Source organism: Papio anubis, chromosome 20, assembly GCF_008728515.1.
Source record: "Papio anubis isolate 15944 chromosome 20, Panubis1.0, whole genome shotgun sequence".
Taxonomy (NCBI): domain Eukaryota; kingdom Metazoa; phylum Chordata; class Mammalia; order Primates; family Cercopithecidae; genus Papio; species Papio anubis.
In genome coordinates this window covers 38,590,828-38,607,975 of record NC_044995.1, presented here as the reverse complement: position 1 = coordinate 38,607,975, position 17,148 = coordinate 38,590,828, and the positions used below count along the sequence as shown (strand labels likewise).

Here is a 17,148-nt window from a genome sequence, read left to right as displayed (position 1 = left end):
GGGAGCTGTCCAGGGTGCTGAAACCTGTAACCCACTAAGCTTCCAACTTTCGCTCCTTGAGTTAGTGCCGAGTAGACCCCAAGGCAAGTACTAGGGTCCAGTGGTTAATTTGGGAGGTGATCCAAGGAATTACAAGTGAGGAATGAGGAAGAGAGAGATTGGTAAAGGGTACACTAGTGAATGGGTTTTATGGTGAACAACTAGGATTCAATTTTACTGAGGAGCCTCTATGATGCTGTATAACATATTTCAAAGTTTTCCCACTGAGCAGTGGGGAAGCCAGGGTATTTACACACCGACTCCCTAGCTCACTGGTTGAGGGATGCTACCGAGGTTATTAAGCATCTGGCATAGGGGCTCAGCAAACTGTGTGATGCCAGAGATTGCCCTCCAACAGAGATGTAGAGAGATGGGAGTGTACCAAGAGGAAGCTGCAAGTGAACTTAGAGGTAAGCTGTGTGATGCAAACCCTAGGAGGCAGACACTAGTTTTACTCCCTTTTTCCAGGAGAGAAAACTGAGGTTCAGTGAGTTCAACCAACATTCTCACTGTCATAGAGGGAAGAGCGTCCTCTGACTCTGAAATCCAGGTCTTAACCATGGTGCTAGGCCAATCTCTCATTTCTTGAAATCTCTTCTGCTCCTGTTTTCCCCCAGCCATAGTGGAACCCAAGATCAGGGAGGGGAAGGAAGGATCACCCTGACTTTCCATGCCAGAGAGCTCTATTCGAATTCTCAAGTTTATTTTCCTTGGCAAACTTGACCTTAGGGAAATAGCGTAGGATTCAAGAAAATGGGTTCTAGATCCAGATCTGCCTTAGTTCAAATCTTGGGTTCACCATGTATGAGACAGATGCTCTGGTCTGAATATTTCAAACCTTCCAAAACTCATGTTGAAATTTGTTTTATTTATCTGTCACCCAGCCTGGAATGCAGTAGTGTGTGTGCATTATAGCTCAAGCAGCCTTGACCTTAAACTTTCCGGTCTCCATAACTGTAAGAAATAAATTGCTTTTTCTTTATAAATTACTCAGTTTCAGGTATTCTGTTATAAGCAACAGAAAACAGACTAAGACAGTAAGCATTTAATGTCTTTGAGCCTCAGGTGCTCCATCTGTAAATGGGGATAATAATAGTATTTATTTAACTTTGAGAGTTGAAATAATTTTATTTCTATTTTTATTTTTAGAGACAGTCTTGCTCTGTCACCCAGGCTGGAGTACAGTGGTGTGATCATAGTTCACTGCAGCCTCAAATTCCTGGGCTCAAGCAATCTTCCTGCCTCAGCCTCCTCATTAGCTGGGACTATAGGCATGTACCAACATACCTGGCCAACTTAAAAAATAAACTTTTTACAAAGACAGGATCTTGCTATGCTGCCCAGACTGGTCTCAAACTCCTGGGCTCAAGTGATCCTCCTGACTTGGCCTCCTAAAGTGCTGAGATTATAGGTGGGTGCCTATGTATGTATATAAAATATAGTATGTCATATTGTAAGCACCTCGTAAGTTTCAGCTTATCAGTGTTGCCACTGTTGTTAATAACAGGCATTACATTCCTAAGGACACTGGGTTGAATATAGCTCTTTGCTGAACTTAACACAGACCCAGTGTTATTCTAGGTTTAGAGACGTGTCCTAGAGACAGGCTGAGATCCTGATCCACCCCTTACCAGCTGTGTGACTCCCTTGCGAGCAGCTTAACCTCTCTGAGCCTCAGATTCATCTGTACAAAGGCTAGTGAGGCTAACTGTGATAATGCACATAAAACTCTTAATGTAGTCCCTGGCACATAGTAAGTACTCAATAAATGATAAGAATAATAACCATGGCAGCTAACATCGTTATTATCACTGTCACTGCTGGTGTTGTTAGAAGATGGAAGAAAATAGCTCCTGCTGCTAGGAAGTGATGTGGTTCCTGGTGAAACATGGTCCAGCAAATATCATGACAACCAAATGCTTTGAACAATAAAAAGATCGATGCTCTCTCAATGGTATAACTCACTGAGAATGACAAAAAGCATTTGTGTCACAGTGGGGAATCCTTTTGGTACCAAGGATGACTGATCCATGGAGGGGAGAAATTACTGCAGAGAGACATTAAAATAAAACGCTGCTGGTATTTATAGGAACTGTTGTTGGTCTCATGAGTTAGAATGCTGGTTGTGTTTTGTTGTTGTTGTTGGAATGCTGTTTACATGTGATGGCAACTCAGAGCAGCTGCATGGGGTAGGGGTGAAGAAAGAAAGGAGGTAAGCAGCAACTACATGTATTTATTCAATTAATCAAAAAGGAGAGAGGACGTGAGAGGTGTATGGTCAAGACACTGACCTCTCTGAGAGACTTGGTTTCCTCAACTATATAATGAAAAGCAAGGGAACTAGGATTATTCTCTGGGAATCCCTTTCTTATTCTCTGAAAAGAGGCCACAGGCTAGTCAGGAGGCAAGAGGAAGGAAGAGAGAGCTGGGCTCTACTGGCAGAACCTGAGGGGTGATATTAAACATTTATACTACTCCCATTGCCCACAAAGTCAGGGTTCCTGGCTCCGTGACATGAAGATACCTTCTTATTCTAGAAGATCTCTTGCCACCATCTCTGTGTGACTTTGGACAAACTACTTCACTTCTTTGTGAGTAAAATAGAAGGGATGGACCTGCCAGAGTCCACGGAGCCTTAAAATTCAATGATGTGGCCGGGTGCGGTGGCTCATGCTTGCAATCCCAGCACTTTAGGAGACAGGTGGGCAGACCACCTGAAATCAGGAGTTTGAGACCAGCCTGATCAACATGCAGAAACCCCGTCTCTACTAAAAATACAAAAAATTAGCCGGGCTTGGTGGTGCATGCCTGTAATCCCAGCTGCTCGGAAGGCTGAGGCAGGAGAATCGCTTGAACCTGGGAGGCGGAGGTTGCAGCGAGCCAAGATCATGCCATTGCACTCCAGCCTGGACAATAAAAGCAAAACTCCAACTCAAAAAAAAAAAAAAAAAAAAAAATTCAATGATGCTACAAGACCAAAAACATCTTTCCCTGCTGGTCCCTGTGTAGTTCCATCTTTTCCTTGCCTCTGATCTTCAACAAAATGGCCCAAAGCCTGAGGCAGTATATAGTCCCTTCTAAAAAGGAACCTTCGTTTTCACAGAGTCACAAAATGTCAGAGCTGGCAAAGACCCGAGCTTCTCTGTCTTATATCTCATCTGATGTTCAGGGCATCTGCCACAGAATTCTGGACTATCTGACTATCTCTATCAGTGTGTTGGTCCCATCTTCTAAACAGCTTAGTAAATTTCCCAGGACACTCATCAGAAGTGTTACCCTTTTCCAGCTTAACAACCATTTATTTTACTGAGAATTTATTATGTGCCAGGTACAGTGCTAACCCTGTGAATAAAAAAAAGAAAAAAAAATTGTGCTCACCCCTTCTCTGGTGAGGTTCACAGTCTCTTTTCTTAACATGCATAATTTGTGTTATTTGAGCTCTTCAATATTTACATATATTTGAGAATGACAGTAAAAGAACTATCATCTCAGACATACAGCCAAGCTTCTGAAATCTTCCTCTTACACATTTTGAGTTTCATGATCAGAACACAAATACAATAAAAAGATGCCTTACAAAGGTTTGACAAAATTACAAAGTTAGGATTTCTCTGAGGCTCTGAGCTACAAAGAACAAATAGATATCTGGAGTAAGATCTTTTCCACCAAACTTCACCCAAGAAGAAGGCAAACACCTTGGTAGTTCACAAAAAATGAATGATGTTTTAACGTTGTGGTTTGCTTCAGGAATCTGAGAGGACAACAGGTTAATCAGAAAGTACTCATTAGGCTGGGCACGGTGGCTCACACCTGTAATCCCAGCGCTCTGGGAGGCCAAGGTGGGCAGATCACCTGAGGTCCAGAGTTCGAGACCAGTCTGGCCAATATAGTGAAACCCCACCTCTACTAAAAATACAAAAATTAGCCGGGCATGGCAGCATGTGCCTGTAATCCCAGCTCTCGGGAGGCTGAGGCAAGAGAACTCCTGGAACCCAGGAGGCAGGGGCTGCAGTGAACCGAGGTACCACCACTACACTCTGTCTCAAACAAAAGAAAAAAAAAAAGAAATTACTCATTGTGCTCATTAAAGTCATCACTGTCTCAATGTCAAATTAGTATATTTGAGTCCCCTCCTCTCTGAAACACAGAATTAAGTGTCTACTGTGTTCCTTCACCATTGACATTGGCAGAAGGCTAGGTCTGCAGGATGTTTGTGTGTGTGTGTGTGTGTGTGTGTGTGTGTGTGTGTGTGTGTATTTTTTATTTCTTTTTCCTTTTTTCTTTTTTGAGAGAGTCTCACTCTGTCGTCCAGGATGGAGTGCAGTGTCACCATCTCAGCTCACTGCAACCTCTGCCTCCTGGATTCAAGTGATTCTGCTGCCTCAGCCTCCCGAATAACTAGAATTACCAGCGCACACCACACCACCATGTCAGGCTAATTTTTTTTTTTTTTTTTTTTTTGTATTTTTAGTAGAGATGGGGTTTCACCATGTTGGCCAGGCTTGTCTCGAACTCCTGACCTCAAGCAATCTGCCCACCTCTGCCTCCCAAAGTGCTAGGATTACAGGCATGAGCCACAGTGCCCAGCCTAGATTTTTTTTTTCTTTTAGACAAAATCTCACTTTGTTGCCCAGACTGGCCTTAAACCCCTAGGCTCAGGGAATCCTCCCACCTCAGCTTCCAAAAGCTGGAATTCCAGGTGCTTGCCACTGCACCCAGCTCATGCAGAACGTTTTACTTTCCCCTCCCTGTTCCTAGCTTACAACACAACAGGACACTAAACAGCACCTTGGAATTTGGAGTAATAAAATTTAAGCAATGTGCCTGATTTGAATGAGATAGAACCACCAGACAAGAAGGATAATTGACTACCAGAGAAATAAGAGCAAGAAAAGCAAGTGAAAGAAATGCATGATGAATGCAAAAAGAACGGAGAAGGGGATGCGAAAGGAACCCAATCTAGAAGAGAAGCTCTTCATGATAAGGTCAGGATTCCCTGAGAATCTAATTAAAACTACAGACCAGATTGGCCGGGCGCGGTGGCTCAAGCCTGTAATCCCAACACTTTGGGAGGCCGAGATGGGCGGATCATGAGGTCAGGAGATCGAGACCATCCTGGCTAACACAGTGAAACCCCGTCTCTACTAAAAAATACAAAAAACTAGCCGGGTGAAGTGGCGGGTGCCTGTAGTCCCAGCTACTTGGGAGGCTGAGGCAGGAGAATGGCATAAACCCGGGAGGCAGAGCTTGCAGTGAGCTGAGATCCGGCCACTGCATTCCAGCCTGGGCGACAGAGCGAGACTCCATCTCAAAAAAAAAAAAAAAAAAAACTACAGACCAGAAAAAAATATACATATATACAACTTTTTTCTTGCATAAAATTTCAGCAGATTCATTCATCCCAACGATGAGCTCTCACCCTTAGGATCTATTTGTTCTAGATGAAGAATTTCTCCTCTAGAGGAATGAATCTAGAATCTCCTTCATCAGATGACAGGAAAGTTGAAGAAAGGCCACCTTGTTGTAAGCAGGTGGATACGAACACTTACAAGTGACAAAGTGACCTATTGAATGACTGCCTTCAGTTTAATGATCACTTATTCGGACCCACTAGGTACCTGTATTAGTCAGGGTTCTTTAGTGGGACAAAACTAATAGGATAGATGTATATACGAAAGGGAGTTTATTAAGGAGAACTGACTCACACAATCACAAGGTAAAGTCCCACAATAGCCCATCTGCAGGCTGAAGAGCAAGGAAGCCAGTGGTGAATCCGTCCAAGTCCTCAAATCTCAAAAGTAGGAAGCTGACAGTGCAGCCTTCAGTCTGTGGCCAAAGGCCCGAGAGCTCCTGGCTAACCACTGGTGTAAGTCCATGAGTCCAAAAGCTGAAGAACTTGGAGTCTGATTTTAGAGGGCAGGAAGCATCCAGCACAGGACAAAGATGAAAGCCAGAAGACTCAGCAAGTCTGCTCTTTCCAACTTCTTCTGCCTGCTTTTATTCTGGCTGCACTGGCAGCTGATTAGATAGTGCCCACACAGATTGAGTGTGGGTCTGCCTCTCCCAGTCCACTGACTCAAATGTTAATCTCCTTGGGCAACACCCTCACAGACACATCCAGGAACAATACTTTGCATCCTTCGAGCTGATCAAGTTGACACTCAATATTAACCATCACACCACTCAGTAGTATACGAGTTTCCCTAAGTATTTCCATAACCACGTTACTATGAAAAACAAAAAACAGGGTTGCAAAAGCCCATCAATGATAGACTGGATAAAGAAAATATGGTACATATACACCGTGGAATACTATGCAGCCATAAAAAAGAACAAGATCATGCCCTTTGCAGGGACATGGATGGAGCTGGAGGTCATTATCCTTAGCAAACTAATGCAGGAACAGAAAACCAAATATTGTGTGTTCTAAGTGGGAGCTAAATGATGATAACACATGGACACACAGAGGCGAACAACACGCACTGGGGCCTTTTGGAGGGTGGGAGGAGAGATAGGATCAAGAAAAATAACTAATGGGTACTAGGCTTAATACCTGGGTGATGAAATAACCTGTACAACAAACTCCCATGATACAAGTTTATCCATGTAACAGATCTGCACTTGTACCCCTAAACTTAAAATAAAAGTAAAACAAAAAAAAAACACCACACAGGGATTTTTAAGGGATTTTTTTAAGGCTCCTTCCTGTCAGCAAGGTCAAGCCAGCCCCAGCCAGCAGAAGCCAGCCCCCAGGGAGCCTGAATTGGCGCAACCACTTTGCAGAGTAATTTGGCAATACCTACTGGGGCTGAGGATGCACACAGTATACAACTCAGCAGTTCCACTCCTGGGTGTGTACCCTAGAGAAACTCACTCGGGAGAAAGCAGGGACACTTTGCTCCAAAATTGCCCAAAGCTGGAAACAATCCAAATAAATAAATACAATGGCAGCATACTCCTACCACAGAATACTACGCAGTCGTGAAAATGGATGCATGAAAACTATTCTCGTTAATCAGATTTATCTCATGTCGAACACAAAAGTCAGGTTAGAGAAATGTGAAGTTTGAAAAACAGTACCACGTATTTCTTTTTTTTTTCTTTCTTTTCTTTTTTAAATTTTTATTTCTTTATTTTTTGAGACAAGGTCTCACTCTGTCACCCAGGCTGGAGTGTAGTGGTGCAATCACAGCTCACTGCAGCCTTGACCTCCTGGGCTCAGGTGATCCTCCCACCTCAGCCTTTTGAGTAGCTGGGACTACAGGCATGCGTCATCATGCATGCTTGTTTTTGCATTTTTTGTATACATGGGGTTTCACCATGTTGCCCAGGCTGGTCTTAAACTCCTGGACTCAAGCAGTCTTTCTGCCTTGGCCTCTCAAAGTGCTAGGATTGCAAGTGTGAGCCACCACACCTGACCTTTATTTCAAACAAACACAAAAACAAAAACAAAACATTATTTGTTAGGGACAGGGTCTTGCTCTGTTGCCCAAGCTGGAGTGCAGTCATTCACTACAATGACAACCTTCTGGGCTCAAGTGATCCTCCCGGCTTGGCCTCCTGAGTAGCTGGGACTACAGGAGCACACCACCATGCCCAGCTGATTATCTTATTACATTTTATTTCATTTTGTAGAGACGGGGTTTCACTACATTGGCCAGGCTGGTCTCAAACTTCTGGCCTCAAGTAATCCTTCCATCTTTGCCTCCAAAATTGCTAGGATTACAGGTGTGAGCCACCATTCCCAGCCCACATATTTCTTATCTACGTATGTAGTCAAAGTGTAAACTGTTCTCACTCTGATGCTATTTAAAAAACATTTTTAAGTGTAAAAATAGGTAGCATCTATTTCTTACTTAGGCAGCCAAAGTGTAAATACATAAATGGAAATAATAAACATAAAATTCAGGAAAGTGCCCCAGATGGGGGAGAGAAAGGAATGGGTCTAGGGAGGGAGAAAACAGGGATTAGAAAGGTTAGAAAGGTTTTGTATTGCTGGGTACAGTGGCTTATGCCTGCAATCCCAGCATTTTGGGAGGCTGAGCCAGGTGGACCACTTGAGGTCAGGAGTTCGAGACCAGCCTGGCCAACATGGTGTAAACCCGTCTCTACTAAAAATACAAAAATTAGCTAGGTGTTGTGGTACACGCCTGTAATTCAAGCTACTTGGGAGGCTGAGGCAGGAGAATCACTTGAACCTGGGAGGCAGAGGCTGCAGTGAGCTGAGATCGCACCACTGCACTCCAGCCTGGGAGACAGAGGGAGACTCTGTCAAAAAAAAAAAAAAAAGAGAGAAAGGTTTTGTTTTGATGGCAGGTTACTCCATTACTTCTCTATCCTCAGTTCTCCCTATTCTTCTGGTCACCTTCTCTAGCCACATGAGCCTTCTTACTGTTGACCAAACACATCAGATACAGTCCAGCCTCAGAGCCTTTGCACTGGCTGTTCCCTTTGCCTGACACTCTGTTCCAGCTCTCCTCATGGCTCACTCACTCACCTCCCCTTAGGTTTTCATTCAGATGTCACATTCCCAGTGAAGCCTTCCCTGGCTTCCGGCACCCCTCACCCCTGCCTGCCACACATCCCATCCCTCCCCTGCTTTATTTTTCCTCTGTACCCCTCACCGCCATCTGACACACTTGATTCATTCATCAATTGTGTCCATCCCCATCAGTAGACTCGCAGCTCCATGAGAACAGGGGATTTTTCTATTTCGTTTACTGCTGTGTCCCAGAGCCTAGAACAGGACCTGGCACATAGACGTGTTCAATAAATAGTCATTGAATAAATGAATGTATACACAGGTGTTTGCTCTATTATTCTGTACTTCTTTTTGCATGGGATCTTGCTAGCTTGCCCAAGCTGGTCTCAAACTAGTTAGGCTCAAGCCATCTTCCCTCTTCAGCCTCCTGAGTAATTGGGGTTACAGGTATGTGCCATTGTACCCAGCTTTACACATTTTTAATTTTTATTTTGTAGAGATGTGGTCTTGCTATGTTGCCCAGGCTGGTCTCAAACTCCTGGGCTCAAGCAATCCTGCCACCTTGGCCTCCCAATGTGCTGGGATGCAGGCATGAGCCACCCTGCCTAGGTTTACATTTTGTAAACAACAAAAAAGTTAGCCACTAGGCTGTTTCCAGGTGAGCTTCCTAGTAGGGTAAGAGAAAAGTGCCCAGCACCATAATATGTCCTTGGAACCCACCAAGGTCCCAAGTCACTGAACTGTGAGCACAACCAACAAAGATCCCTCTACGACCACCAAGCCCATGGGAGCTAGCCCAGAGTCCTTACAACAGACCACTGACATCTGAAGGCCTCTACAGAAACAGCCCAATAGGCCACAGCTCCTTCTGTGAGAGGCAACATTGCTCTGAAACAAATCTGCATTCTGAGAGTCCAGCCAGCACAGCGTGGGTGCTGCAACCCATCACATCCACCAAGAGAGACAGAACATGGAGCAGCAACAAAACATGGAGAGCTACGATCCTGTAAATGATTACTGTGAAAAAGGTGTCCCAGTGAAGAAGGATCTTAGAATAGAAGAGCCCAGACTTAGCTCAGAGGAGAGCAGAGAGTGGGAAGAGGAGGAACCAGCCACTGGTAACAGATAGTAATGTCCCTACTGGAATCTAATAAAAGTCTTTAAGGTCCCTGACAGACTAGTGGGTCATTCTCCAAATCCATTTCCCTTTTCTTCTAAGCACAATCTGATACTTCCCAGCTTCCCTTGCAGTGATGTGTGGTCATGTGACCCAGTTCTAGCCAACAGGATATGAATGAAACAGGTATGGGTCACACCCCTTCCAAACTCATAAACCTTCCCAAGTATCACCTTCTATGCTCATTTCTCCTTCCTGGTTTGATACAGACAAGCATGGAGTTATTGGATGCTGTGGGCTGACAATGAAGATCCACAATACGGCAAGGGTTAGGGTCCGTCAGTCATTGGAGCAGATGAACTTGCCAACTAGGAACAATTATTTTGGACTTTTTTTTTTGAGATGGGGTCTTGCTCTGTTGCCCAGGCTAGAGTGTGGTGGTATGATCATAGCTCACTGCTCCCTCCAACTCCTGGGCTCAAGCAATTCTCCCAGGCATGTACCACCATGCCTGGCTAATTTTTATTTTATTTTATGTTTTAGTGATGGTGGGGGGGGGTCTCACTATGTTGCCCAGGCTGGTCTTGAACTCCTGAGCTCAAGTGATCCTCCCATCTCAGCCTCCCAAAGTGCTGAGATTACAGGCATGCACCACCACACCCAGCTCACTTTTGAATTTTCTATGAGTGACAAATAAACTTCTGCTGTGTTTAAGTCATAATCTTTTGTTACACCAGCAAGTGCTACCTCATACAGGGTGCTTCAAGGAAAGCATATACACATTTCAACCACGGTTCATCATATATGGATCTGAAAACTCCTTGAAGACAGTGACTGTACCTTATTTAGCTTGCTTTTCTCCTTTGTCATAATCACAATCCCTTGCACCCAGACATTCTCAAAACACATTCACCAAGTTGAAATAAAAGCAAGATATCCTCAAGCAAATCAAGAGACCCATGCACGTACAACACTTAAAACCTTGAGTTCTGGAATGCATAATCTTCTGTTCATATCCCAGTTTCATCACTTACTTGCTTGGTGGCCTTAAGCAAGTTACGCTCTGAGTTTCCGATTCCTCAGTGGTCAGATGGGAATATTAATATTTCCTAATTCAGTGGGTTGTTGCAAGGATTAAATTAGAGAATGCACATAAAGCACTCTGGAAGCAGCCAACAATAATGAGCTATTATTTTAATTGTAACAGAAAGCATCTGCTGTAATATACAGCTGAGATATGGATGTGGGGTGTTGGCAGAAAGGAGGCAGGTGCATAATGAGGGGAGGGAGAACACAAGGGCTCAGCCTTCCTGAGCCCGGCGCAAACCACACCAACCAAAAGCCTCGTAATCCTTCAGCTAGTTAAATCCAAAGAGTATAGCACGTGCCACTTACCCTGTTAGCACCACCACAAAGTCCATGACGTTCCAGCCATTCCTCAAGTAGGAGCCTTTGTGGAAGGCAAACCCAAGGGCAATGATTTTAATTCCAGCCTCGAAACAAAAAATTCCAATGAAGTATGGTTCTGTGTCATCCTGGAAGGGAGAGAACGCAAGGTCAGCGTCTTGGGCTGGGCAGATGTTGGCAAGACCAGGGAACCAGCCCATCTAGAAATCAGTATCCACCACCGTCTCACTTCCCTTGACCCTCCTGCACTCACCACCCCTCACTGCCTCTTGCAGAGTTCTCTTGTCCAAAGCCTTTTGCAAGCAAAGCCAATGCTCAGAGAAGGCAACTTCCTCCTTCATTCCTTTTGGGCCAACGTCACATATCACTTGGCCAAACAGAATTGCTTGTTTGCACCTGCTTTATTCAATACGACAGTCACAGGCCACATGTGGCTATTTCAATTAAAATTAATTTAAATGCAATAAAATTTAAAAACGCAGTTCTGCAGTCACACTGGCTACATTTCAAGTGACGATCCTACTGGACAGGGCAGATGGAGATCATTTCTGTGACTGCAGAAAGTTCTAATGGAAAGCATTGGTTTAGAGGATTTACTTGTCACACGCAGCATTCAAGGCATTTGAGGCTGGAGCTTGTGCATTGACCTCACTCCTAAATCTGACCCCTTAGGATGGTTCTCAGCTGGTAGATTGTTAAAGGTTTGGAATAGGAGTTCTGTACTGGCTGATAAGTGGCCAGTATCCTCACCTCCAGTTCCTCTGCAGAACCTCCAGCTGCTTCTGGCTTCCAGCTGATAATCTATCATATTTGAAATTAAGCTATAAGCTCTTCTCCATCAGAGCCCCTATGTGAACGTCCTCCCATCTGTTACAACGTTTCTCAAGCTTTAATCATTTCATTCTGCCTGAATGATTTTTTTTCCATATCAGCTTGCCACTGGTACGTCTATTTGCTACCAGTCTTTCAACGGACTCTTTTTATTTAGCATTATTTTAAGTGAAAATGCAAAGGTCTAGACATCATAGGTTTGCTAGGCTAGTTATAGTTTTTAGAAGACTGTGACCTTGTGAAATGTATGTTGGGCCTTTGACATTGTTTCCTGGCGTACAACTCCTAAAATCCTTGGGATCTCCAAAGGGATGTCTTTTTGTAGGCTAAGGACTGACTGATGGCTGGCAGCTTCTAGGTAGCTTCAGGATGGGGGCTGGTCACCGGGAAAACCAAGGCATGATTAGAGGGTTGGATTTAAATCATTCATTGGTGATCAACTTGATTTTCAGCTCCTCTGCCCTTCCAGAGGTTGGGGGGTGGGGCTGAAAGTCCTAACCCTCGAATCATGCCTTGGTCTTTCTGGTGACCAGTCCCCCTCCTGAAGCTACCTGGAAACTGCCAGCCACACCGTTCTCCTGTATCTCAGCCTATGCATCGCTTCATCTGTATCCTTTGCAATATTCTTTTTTCTTTCTTTCCTTTTTTTTTTTTTTTTTTTTTTTTTCCCGAGACACAGTTTCACTCCTGTTGCCCAGACTGGAGTGCAATGATGTGATCTTGGCTCACTGTAACCTCCGCCTCCCACGTTCAAGCAATTCTCCTGCCTCAGCCTCCCAAGTAGCTGGGATGACAGGTGTGCGCCACCATATCCAGCTAATTTTGTATTTTTTTTTTAGTAGAGACAGGCTCTTACCATGTTGGTCAGGCTGGTCTCGAACTCCTGACCTCAAGTGATCTACCTGTCTTGGCCTCCCAAAGGACTGGGATTACAGGCGTGAGCTACCGTGCCTGGTCAAGACATAATTATTAATATTAACAATGTTCATTTGAGTATACTGCCTGAAATTATGTCATATGCCAAAGTAGGCAGTTTGAAACCAGCCTAAGCAACCTAGTGAGACCCCCATCTCTACAAAAAAGACAAAAATAAGAAAATTAGCTGGACATGGTGGCACCTGTAGTCCCTGCTACTCAGAAGGCTGCAGTGGGAGGATGGCTTGAGCCCAGGAGGTGGAGGCTGCAGTGAGCTATGATTAAACCACTGCACTCCAGCCTGGGTGACAGAGCGAGATTCTGTTTCAAGAAAAAAATAAAAAAGAAATTTAGGTTTCCCATGATCTGGCTCTGGGCTCCAGGACTGTGAGCCTCCTGTGTGCCCTGCTCCACTCCCCCAAAAATCAAAGTCCTGCTAAAGCCAAGGAGAAGCCCCCGAGAAAAGACACCACTCACCAGCCGTTCAGACATCGGGGTCTTGTCATCATCAGGCAGATGCTGCTCCAGTGCGAGGACGATGCAATTCGCTATGATGGTGGCTAAAATCATATATTCAAAGGGAGTATTGGGGAATTAAGGAAAAATCTTGTTTAAAGAAAAGAAGGGTGTTTGGAGGGGCACCCACGCCCAGTGACCCCAATAGAAAGATCTCAAGCCCTCCAGATCCTCCCAACTCATCAGTACAGGTGGAATTACTCTTTCTCCTCTCTGGAGTAGATCCCTGCAGATCTCAAACCCAGAGCAGGTGAGTTCTAAAGGGAAATGCGGATATTCACCTTCTATCTCACCAGCAATATTCATGGAACACATATTCATTCAGTACCTGCTGCGTGCCAGACTCTGTTCTGGGCTAGGGACACAGCTGAGAGCAAAGCAGACAAGAGAAGCTTCCTCCTGCTTCCTAGAGGAGGAGCAAATAATTGAGATAACTACATCATGTATACTACGTTATACAGTACACTGCATGTACCATGTTATATAGTACATCATATATTCTATGTTATGTAGTAAGATGGTGAAGGCTATAGACAGTGGAAAGGGTCAGGGCTGCAATTTCAAATATAGTGGCAGAGCCCAGCATGATGGCCGGCACCTGTGGTCCCAGCTACTTGGGAGGCTGAAGCGAGAGAATCGTTTCAGCCGAGGAGGTGGAGGCTGCAGCGAGCAATGACTGTACTGCTGCACACCAGCCTGGGTGGCAGAGGGAGGCTCTGTCTCAAAAAAAAAAAAAAAAAAAAAGATAAATTAAAAACAGACAAATATAGGCCGAGGTGGGTGGATCACTTGAGATCAGGACTTCAAGACCAGCCTGGCCAACATGGTGTCTCTACCAAAAATACAAAAATTAGCCAGGCGTGGTGGCACACACCTGTAGTCCCAGCTACTTGGGAGGCCGGGGCAGGAGAATCGCTTGAACATGGGAGGTGGAGGTTGCAGTGAGCCGAGATCAAGTCACTGCAGTCCAGCCTGGGCAACAGAGCAAGAGACTCCATCTCAAAAATAAATAAAATAATAAATAAGTAAGTAAGTAAGTAAATAAATAAATAAATAAATAAATAAATAAATAAATAAAACATTGTGATCAGATTTGACACCTAACACATGAGCCACAGAAGAAAAAACAGATACACTGGGCTTCATCAAAATTTAAACCTTTTGTGCATCAGAGGACACTATCAAGAAAGTTAAAAGACAAGTAACAGAATGGGAGAAGCTATTTGCAAATCATGTATCTGATAAGGGTCTAGTACCAGGAATATATAAAGAACATTTACAACAACAACAAGATAACCCAACTGAAAAATGGACAGGAGGCTGGAATAGATATTTCTCCAAAGAAGACAGTCAAATGGCCAATAAGTACATGAAGGTATTAGTGATCTGGGAAGTGCAAATCAAACCCCAATGGGATACAGCTTCACACCCACAAGGATAGCTAAAATTAAAAACAAACAGAAAACAAGTGTTGGTGAAGATGTGAAGAAATTGAAACCCTCGTGCTGGTGGGAATATAAAATGGTGTAGCTGGCCAGGTGCGGTGGCTCACGCCTGTAATCCCAGCACTTTGGGAGGCTGAGGTAGGAGGATTACTTGAGCACAGGAGTCTGAGACCAGCCTAGGCAATAAAGTGAGACTCTATCTCTACAAAAAATATAAAACATTAGCCGGGCATGGTGGCGCAGGCCTGTAGTGCCAGCTACTTGGGAGGCTGAGGAGAGACGATTGCTTGAGCCCCAGGAGGTTGAGGCTACAGTGAACCGTGACTGCACCACTACATTCCAGCCTGGGCAATGGGAGTGAGTTCCTGTCTCAAAACGACAACAACAAAAACAACAACAACAAAACAACATCAGTGCAACTGCCATAGAAAACCATTTGTTGATTCCTCAAAACGTTAAACAGAAAGTTACCACGTGACACAGTAACTCCATTCCAAGGTATAAACAGGAAAGGATGGGAAGACAGGTACTCCAACAAACACTCATACACAAATGTTCACAGCAGCACTATTCACAATAGCCGAAAGACGGAAACAACCTAAATTTCATCAATGGATGAATGGATAAACAAATGTGGTCTACCCATAGAAGTGAATAGTATTCAGCCAGAAAAAGGAATGAAGTAGGCCGGGCATGGTGGCTCATGCCTGTAATCCCAGTACTTTGGGAGGCCAAGGCAGGCAGATCACCTGAGGTTGGGAGTTCAAGACCAGCCTGACCAACATGGGGAAACCCCGTGTCTACTGAAAAAAATACAAAATTAGCTGAGCGTGGTGGCGCATGCCTGTAATCCCAGCTACTCAGCAGGCTGAGGCAGGAGGATCGCTTGAACTCGGGAGGCGGAGGTTGTGGTGAGCCGAGATTGTGCCATTGCATTCCAGCCCGGACAACAAAAGCAAAGCTCTGTCTCAAAGAAAAAAAAAGAAAGAAAGAAAGAAAAAAAAAGGAGGAATGAACCTCGAAAGCATTACGCCAAGTGAAAGAAGCAGACATAAAATACCCCATATTGTATGATTCCATGTATATAAAATGTCCCAAATAGGCACATCCAGAGGTAGACAGCAGATTTGTTGTTCCTGGGGAATGGGAAGGGAAATGGGAGTGACTGCGTAATGTTTTTGAACTAGATGAAGGTGATAGTTACACAACATTGTGAATGTGCTAAATGCCTCTCCCTCCCCTCTCCTTTCTTTTTTTGTTTATTTTTATTTTTTTAAAGAAACATGATTTTGCTCCGTCACCCAGGCTGGGGTGCAGTAGCATGATCACAGCTCGCTGCAGCCTTGAATTCCTAGGCTCAAACAATCCTCCTGCCTCAGCCTCCTGAGTAGCTGGGACTATAGGTGCACGCCACCGCGTGTACCTAATTTTTTTTTTTTTTTTTTTTAAGAGACGGAGTCTTACTTTGCTGCCCAGGGTGGTCTTGAACTCCTGGGCAACCTTCCTTCCTCAGCCTCCCAAAGTGCTGGGATTACAGGCATGAATCACTGTGCCCAGCTCTAAATGCCACTTTAAAATGGTTAATTGTATTATATTAATTTTACCTCAATTAAAAAAAAAAATTACAGTAATCAGGGCAGACCTCTGAGAATCTGCTCTTCCAAGACCCGAGGCAGGGGAAGGGTCGTCCACGTCCATATCTCTATGTGCCCCATTTGCATTCTCTCCAGTTTGCACAGGTAAACTCCTCCCTGCATCCTGGGAACTGTCATCTGGGTCGAGGAGGCCTCCCTCCCTAGTGTCCCACCAGAGGATCTGCAGGGCAGGTAGGGAGGGTCTATCCTGTTCATTTCATATTAGCTCCTGACCTGCTGATCAGCCCGTGAATGGGAATATCCACTGTCCCCCTGCCACACCCCTCAGAAGTGCGCCACTCCAACAGGCGTATGGATCTGGCAATCTCTGAGAAGGAGGTGTAGGCATTGGAGAAGGGGCTGCTTGAGTGGAAAAGCCATAGGGTGTTGGTTACTCTGGAGCAGGTTTTCCCAACCTCAGCACTAGGTTTAGGGGTGGATCGTTCTCCTTGGTGGGGCTGTCTGGGCACTGCAGTACGTTCAACAGTATCCCTGGGCTAGATGCCAGTAGCATCCCCTCCTGTCCAGTGATGACAACCTCAAGTGGTCTCTAAACATTGCTGAGTGTCCCCTGGGGGCACTGAAATCCCGTGTTCTGTAGGGAGATCAATTAGTGCATCTTGGGGAACTTGACCATGCTAAACCTCTCCCCTCCTCCTAGCTCTATCCTTTGGAAAATTAATTGGTTTCAGTCTCCTCTTCTGCCCTGGAGTTAGGTTTGGCATTTTCGAAGCACCATACAACCATCCCTTCCAGGCCAGA

At 44.7% G+C, this 17,148-nt stretch overlaps 1 protein-coding gene across 16 annotated transcripts in view; it reads right to left on the bottom strand.

The window, feature by feature from the left end:
* Positions 1-17,148, bottom strand: part of CACNA1A (calcium voltage-gated channel subunit alpha1 A) — a 428,952-nt gene that overhangs the window by 241,902 nt on the left and 169,902 nt on the right. For all 16 annotated transcript variants that reach the window (XM_031659832.1, XM_031659842.1, XM_031659846.1 and 13 more), the window contains exons 4-5: positions 13,269-13,374; positions 11,034-11,173 (exon numbers count right to left, since the gene is read on the bottom strand). In XM_031659832.1, coding sequence (XP_031515692.1) covers positions 11,034-11,173; positions 13,269-13,374 — 246 coding nt within the window. The remainder of the gene's footprint in view (positions 1-11,033; positions 11,174-13,268; positions 13,375-17,148) is intronic.